The sequence below is a fragment of the Lepisosteus oculatus genome, chromosome 14, assembly GCF_040954835.1.
Source record: "Lepisosteus oculatus isolate fLepOcu1 chromosome 14, fLepOcu1.hap2, whole genome shotgun sequence".
NCBI classification, from domain to species: domain Eukaryota; kingdom Metazoa; phylum Chordata; class Actinopteri; order Semionotiformes; family Lepisosteidae; genus Lepisosteus; species Lepisosteus oculatus.
In genome coordinates, this window is record NC_090709.1 from 6414988 (window position 1) to 6421931 (window position 6944).

General features: G+C 51.8%; 1 protein-coding gene and 6 non-coding genes across 7 annotated transcripts; 3 read left to right on the top strand and 4 right to left on the bottom strand.

Moving 5' to 3' along the window:
* The first annotated feature begins 297 nt into the window (after nt 1-297).
* On the top strand, nt 298-609 carry LOC138242844 (histone H4-like). Its single transcript, XM_069198423.1, has one exon. The coding sequence runs from the start codon at nt 298-300 to the stop codon at nt 607-609; it is 312 nt and encodes a 103-aa protein (XP_069054524.1).
* A 306-nt stretch (nt 610-915) lies between these two features.
* LOC138243763 (U7 small nuclear RNA) lies at nt 916-971 on the bottom strand. Its single transcript, XR_011192381.1, has one exon. It is a non-coding gene; the product is annotated as a U7 small nuclear RNA (small nuclear RNA).
* Nucleotides 972-2116: 1145 nt separating this feature from the next.
* trnav-aac (transfer RNA valine (anticodon AAC)) lies at nt 2117-2189 on the top strand. Its single transcript has one exon. It is a non-coding gene; the product is annotated as a tRNA-Val (tRNA).
* A 120-nt stretch (nt 2190-2309) lies between these two features.
* Nucleotides 2310-2382, bottom strand: trnaf-gaa (transfer RNA phenylalanine (anticodon GAA)). The gene has a single exon. It is a non-coding gene; the product is annotated as a tRNA-Phe (tRNA).
* Nucleotides 2383-3410: 1028 nt separating this feature from the next.
* On the top strand, nt 3411-3482 carry trnad-guc (transfer RNA aspartic acid (anticodon GUC)). Its single transcript has one exon. It is a non-coding gene; the product is annotated as a tRNA-Asp (tRNA).
* A 2042-nt stretch (nt 3483-5524) lies between these two features.
* Nucleotides 5525-5597, bottom strand: trnav-aac (transfer RNA valine (anticodon AAC)). Its single transcript has one exon. It is a non-coding gene; the product is annotated as a tRNA-Val (tRNA).
* Nucleotides 5598-5706: 109 nt separating this feature from the next.
* trnaf-gaa (transfer RNA phenylalanine (anticodon GAA)) lies at nt 5707-5779 on the bottom strand. The gene has a single exon. It is a non-coding gene; the product is annotated as a tRNA-Phe (tRNA).
* Between the last annotated feature and the right edge of the window lie 1165 nt (nt 5780-6944).

Sequence of the window (6944 nt, forward strand, 5' to 3'; positions counted from 1 at the left end):
TATATATATTGCCATGTTACTAGAATTTGTAACTGAAGTTTACTAGTTGTGTTTTTTATGATGATTAGATATTTCAATACAATATTGTATATAATGTATAATTTGAACTACATATTGTTCAGGTGTGAATAATTGTATATTTTAAGAATACATTTCTAAAACAAATCATTGGCTTTATTTACTAGTTTCTACACCTATAAAAATCTTTCTTTGATGTATAATAGACATCAAAGAAAGATGTCTATTATACATCAAAGATGAGCAGTGTGTGTCGTGTTCACAGCTGATAACTAGAAGATGTCTGGAAGAGGCAAAGGCAGAAAGGGACTCGGGAAAGGAGGCGCTAAGCATCACCGTAAGGTTCTCCGTGACAACATCCAGGGAATCACCAAGCCCGCCATCCGCCACCTGGCTCGCCGTGGGGGAGTGAAGCGTATCTCTGGGCTGATCTACGAGGAGACCCGCGGTGTGCTGAAGGTGTTCCTGGAGAACGTCATCCGCGACGCCGTCACCTACACCGAGCATGCCAAGAGGAAGACCGTCACCGCCATGGACGTGGTGTACGCGCTGAAGCGCCAGGGCCGCACCCTGTACGGCTTCGGAGGCTAAACAGGAGCGGAGCTTCACTACCGGACCCCGACGTATAAACCCAAGTGACCCAGTGACATTTGTCACTGCTGAGGTTGCTTTATGGGTCTATTTTCTATACTGTGCTGATCAATTGGAAATCAAATTGCAAAAAAGACCCGTTCCCACACCTAAGGTGAAATATTAGGAATCAAAACTGCTCGAGTGTATGGAAGCACACAGCTTTATCAAGATTTCCAAGTGCAAGATCTTTTTATTCATAAAAGACCCTATTTATGTTGTATGAGCAATATTAATATTAATACAGAATCTTTTTTCACCAAATAAATGGGCTTCCTGACTTCAGAAAGCCTTCTAGACAAATACTAAAAGAGCAAAAATTCAATTTGGTAAATGAAATGAAAACACATTCCCTACCAAACCTTGAGTACATGTAATTCAGGATGATAATACAAAACCATTTATAATTTAACAAATAAAACCTGTCAACTGGTAATCACCACTTATCATAAAAAAATAAGTAGCAATACACAGTAGGGGACTCTTGGGTGCAAGTTAAATCCATGCAAGAAGGGGGTGTAGTGTTATATTTCCAAATCAGATATGCAAATGAGAGATCTGGCCCAGCCAATCTCAAAGCTCCCTTGGTCTGGAATGGAGCTGCTCCCCTCTTGTAGTTATTCACACTGGAGTTAGGTTACATATTAGCACATTTCATCTAACAGTTGCTGCAGAAACAAAAACGTAAACAAATGACCTGGAATGTGACCACACCTATTAGAATGTAGTTCAACAGATAACTTGTAAACCTTGTCATAAGATTTTTTTTTGTTCTACAAAATATACTTTATTCCACAAAAAAACATCTCAAAAGGAACATCTCACACATATTAACACTCCATGTAATAAAAAACAACGGCGGAACGGAGATTGATTGTCCGTTAACAATCTTTGCAAGTGGGGGCGGATTTGCGCAATTAAGAGAGTCCTTCCAAACCTACCACTTGCTATTGTCCTTTAATCCCTGTATAGGGCCCAAAGTCCATTCCAGCACTCCCTCGCCGTGGGGAAACCCCATTTGGCGACGTGGTGCTTCGTCCTCCTCCTGAGGTCCGCCAGGATCCTCTCCTCCAGCTCCCTCGCCCCCCACTTTATGTTGTGCCGGATGAGAGTGTTCCTCGCCTTCCACAGTCCTTGTTTTGAGAGGGACAGTAGCAGCCCCCACAGGTCCTGTGTCCCCTTGTCCAGTCCGGTGGGTGCCAGCACCCAGCAGAATGTACTGGTAACTGAGCACCGCATCCTTTCCCAAGAGTTGCATAATGTTGTCCATTCTGCCCCACACCGCCTTGGCGAAGAGGCAGCTCCAGAACACGTGCTCCTGAGTCTCCTCGACAAAACACGTGTCCCGGGGGCAATGCGGATTCCTGGTTAGCGAGTGTCTGTAGAGGACCTCTCTGGTAGCCAGTCTCTTGTGCACAGCCATCCAGTCCAAAGAACTTGACAACCAACTGAAGGACCTCAACTGCAGGTTTCCGTAGTGTAGCGGTTATCACGTTCGCCTAACACGCGAAAGGTCCTCGGTTCGAGACCGGCTGGAAACAGCATCGTTTTGCACGTTCCTGTACTGCTGGTGTCTCGCTTGCCTTTCGGGCTGAGAAAGGGACGCGTCACTTTAGGCAGGGGGCGCTGGAGAGAAGAACAAAGGGCGCGATGAAACAAAATGCCGAAACCTGGGATCAAACCAGGGACCTTTAGATCTTCAGTCTAACGCTCTCCCAACTGAGCTATTTCAGCGGTGCGCAGAGCCCACAGCCACCTGCTCCAGCCTTCCTGTGTTGCGGCATGAGCGCACCAAGAGTAGCGGTAGAGTGTTGCAGGAACGTCACTCATAAGGAAAGCCACCCAGGTGCGCCCTCTGAGCTCTGTCCAGCGCATCTTCCTCGCATGGACTCCTGCCTGCGACGGGCAGGAAACAATTAGCAAGAACAGAACGACACCCCATGGGTGTCTCATGACCACACCTTAGGTTGTGACACGTGCAGGTGTGAGGGGTTGCCGGGCTACTTTGGAGCAGAGCTTGGGCGGAGGGGGGGCGGGAAAGCAGACAAAGAGGTGACACCTCAAGGTCTGCACGATCACAGCTCTCCGCCGCCCCAGGCTTCCGCTCGATAAGCTACTGGACACACCCGCCCCTCCTCACACAGACCGTGGAAAAGCCCCCGAGTGGGAGGGCTCTCTCTTCCTCCCAGGAGCTCTTGGACACGACGCACAGACAGGGCGCGGGGAGCCGCCGCCTGCAAACACGGCTCCAGGCAGGACTCCACTCCGCAAGAGCCGCAGAGCAGAGGAGATGGGGGCAGCTTAGCTCCTGTGCAGAGACCTGAGCTGTTGTTGCTGCGGACGCTGTCTTTTCTGCACTCGGGGTAGGAGTGAATGTTGAGTTGCCCTTAGAAATGAAGCAGAGCACTTCAACGGCACGGGTGTGTGTGTGTGTGCGTGCGCCCTGGTGATTCTGGGAGACAGATCGAACCTGGGCTAAAAGAGAGGGGGCTTAGCCCTCTTCCATTTGCTAGTTCAAAGTTGTACAACCCATTTGTATCTGCTAGGCGGCACAGTCGTCGTCCACAAAGAAGGCTTTGAAAAGCGTCAAAGGCAAGTCATTCCGAGTTGGTCGTTTGTGTTTTCCGTTCAGACGCGAAATGCTGAAATGATCTCTCGTCTCCTCGGTTGTCATTTCTGCTCCGTAAAGGAATCACAGCACTCGTCGCCTTCCAGCACGCTGGGTCGGGACACGATGCCGGGGCTCGGAGCATGCGATGTCTTCCTCGTTAGTATAGTGGCAAGTATCCCCGCCTGTCATGCGGGAGACCGGGGTTCGATTCCCCGACGGGGAGTAGCTTTTCTTTCACATCCTTAGACAAAGGACTGCCTTTCACTTCTCTGTTTTCTTTCACAGCGTCTTGCACCTTTTCATTGCTCTCGCTTTCAGAGCCTCCGCACGGCACACGACTCGACTTCAGGAAGCACATTGAAGTGAAAGCAGGAAGCGCTGCGACATGCACTGTGCAGATCCCGCCACACTAAGAGGTGAGTGGGTCTGTTCGATGCACAAAGAACGCTTTGATAAGCGTCAAAGGCAAGTCATTCCGAGTTGGTCGTCTGTGTTTTCCGTTCAGACGCGAAATGCTGAAATGATCTCTCGGCTCCTCGGTTGTCATTTCTGCTCCGTAAAGGAATTAGAGCACGCGTCGGCTTCCAGCACGGTGGGTCGGAACACGATGCCGGGGGTCGGAGAGAGCGATGTCTTCCTCGTTAGTATAGGACCTGTCACCTGTCCCCACCTGTCACGCGGGAGACCGGGGTACATCAGGACGCGCATTGAAGTGAAAGCAGGATGCGCTGCGACATGCACTGTGCAGATTCCGCCACACTAAGAGGTGAGTGGGTCTGTTCGATCACAGCGCTAGGCGAATCCCCAATCCCCTTTTGTGCGTGGCGACAAAAGGGGTGTGTTTCCACCCGGGACCTTTTGCGTGTGAGGCGAACGTGATAACCACTACACTACGGAAACGGTGGTAAGACGTGCCCAGCGGCCCAGCGCTGAGCTTCGCCAATGGGATTCAGCTGCTTCCAGTGCCTTTATTGGAGTGCGCTGATGGACCGTGCTCTTTCTCCAGAGACCAGCACGCCTGTCATGGACGGAGCAGGAAAGGCGGCGCCACATTCTACAGCCCTCTCCACGCAATCGACGAAGTCGGGCTACTGCAGTGGAGAGAATCGCCTCTCCAGAAAGTGCAAATATCATCTTGGAGAGTATAAATCCTATTGCCGAAGGTCAGCCCTGTCTACCAGAGTAACCCTCCCACAGCGATGATCAGCTCGTCTCACACGCGAGAAGTTTCGGTTGGAAATAAGCGCCCCCTCTTCTCGCACGTTTTGCACGTTCGAGTGGTTTTAATGCGGCTCCTTCGTACACGGTGCTGATCTTTTGGAAAGCAGGAGGCAAAACCAACACGTTCTCATACCGGGAGTCGAACCCGGGCCGCCGGGGTGAAAACCAGGAATCCTAACCCTTAGACCATATGGCAGCGAACAACCATGCGGTTCCCGGCATCATGCAAGCAAACTACATAAATATGAGAAAACACGCAAGAGAGTTGTCACTCAGAGTGTCGAAGGGTCGATGTATACTGGGGCTCAGTTGAAATGCAACGTCAGGACTTTTCCGAATTATGTCACACGAAGAGAGCACAGCCTTTTCCGCCCTGCCACGTGTGTATAGGTAACTCGCCGTGATCGCATAGTGGTCAGTACTTTGCGTTTTGGCCGCAACAACCCCGGTTTGAATCCAGGTCACGGCAGAATAGGGGCGTCTGCTTTTACTACTTGCACGAATGAAGGCAAAAAAAAAGCCAATCGATGTGAACGAACGGCGCTTTGCAGAGGAGTACTGCCTGACTGCATCGTTGATGAACGACAGAGGCCACTCCGACCTCTTCTCGGTTTTCTTCAATGACTTACTAAGGATCTTCTTCACATTCGCCCATGCAGGGGAAGCCAGTTACACCAAAGCAAACGCAGGAAAGTGCATTTCAAGCAGAGACCAGGAGGGACTTGTTTACACCGAGAGTGGTCGGAGAATGGAACAATGCGCCCAGCCCTGTTGCTGGAGCCGATTCTTGATGAGATCTTGGGCTCACTAAGAGGCCCCCGCTGGATGCTAATCTTTCTGTTGTTCTTGCAGGTCCTGCGCTGCTTTTGAGCCGACAGAGCTCGTCCTGGTCTGTCGGCACAGCCCAATTGCAAATGATCGGCTCCGCGTACAGAAGGAACGTGCGTTTGGTACAAGAGTGCACGAATGCACCGGAAATACATTGGGAACAAACGACTGGTCGCTCAAGACCTCTGTGAAGTACAGGAGCGTGCAAAACGAGGCTGTTTCCACCCGGTCTCGAACCGAGGACCTTTCGCGTGTTAGGCGAACGTGATAGCCGCTACACTACGGAAACCTGCAGGGACCGCTGCTGGTGTCTCGCTTGCGTTTCGGGCTGAGAAAGGGACGCGTCACTTTAGGCAGGGGGCGCTGGAGAGAGGAACAAAGGGCGCGATGAAACAAAATGCCGAAACCCGGGATCGAACCAGGGACCTTTAGATCTTCAGTCTAACGCTCTCCCAACTGAGCTATTTCGGCAGTGCGGAGAGCCCACAGCCACCTGCTCCAGCCTTCCTGTGTTGCGGCTTGAGCGCACCAAGAGTAGCGGGAGAGTGTTGCAGGAACGTCACTCATAAGGAAAGCCACCCAGGTGCGCCCTCTGAGCTCTGTCCAGCGCATCTTCCTCGCACGGACTCCTGCCTGCGACGGGCAGGAAACAATTAGCAAGAACAGAACGACACCCCATGGGTGTCTCATGACCACACCTTAGATTGTGACACGTGCAGGTGTGAGGGGTTGCCGGGCTACTTTGGAGCAGAGCTTGGGCGGAGGGGGGGCGGGAAAGCAGACAAAGAGGTGACACCTCAAGGTCTGCACGATCACAGCTCTCCGCCGCCCCAGGCTTCCGCTCGATAAGCTACTGGACACACCCGCCCCTCCTCACACAGACCGTGGAAAAGCCCCCGAGAGGGAGGGCTCTCTCTTCCTCCCAGGAGCTCTTGGACACGACGCACAGACAGGGCGCGGGGAGCCGCCGCCTGCAAACACGGCTCCAGGCAGGACTCCACTCCGCAAGAGCCGCAGAGCAGAGGAGATGGGGGCAGCTTAGCTCCTGTGCAGAGACCTGAGCTGTTGTTGCTGCGGACGCTGTCTTTTCTGCACTCGGGGTAGAAGTGAATGTTGAGTTGCCCTTAGAAATGAAGCAGAGCACTTCAACGGCACGGGTGTGTGTGTGTGCGTGCGCCCTGGTGATTCTGGGAGACAGATCGAATCTGGGCTAAAAGAGAGGGGGCTTAGCCCTCTTCCATTTGCTAGTTCAAAATTGTACAACCCATTTGTATCTGCTAGGCGGCGCAGTCGTCGTCCACAAAGAAGGCTTTGAAAAGCGTCAAAGGCAAGTCATTCCGAGTTGGTCGTCTGTGTTTTCCGTTCAGACGCGAAATGCTGAAATGATCTCTCGGCTCCTCGGTTGTCATTTCTGCTCCGTAAAGGAATCACAGCACGCGTCGGCTTCCAGCACGGTGGGTCGGGACACGATGCCGGGGGTCGGAGAGAGCGATGTCTCTCAATAATAATACAGTGCGTGATCTCCTGTTCCAGTCTGGGAAACAGAAAATGAGCCTGTCTCTCAGTAATAATAATATAGTGTGTGATCCACTGTCCCAGCTTGAGGAACAGAAAGTGAGCCTGTCTCTCAATAATA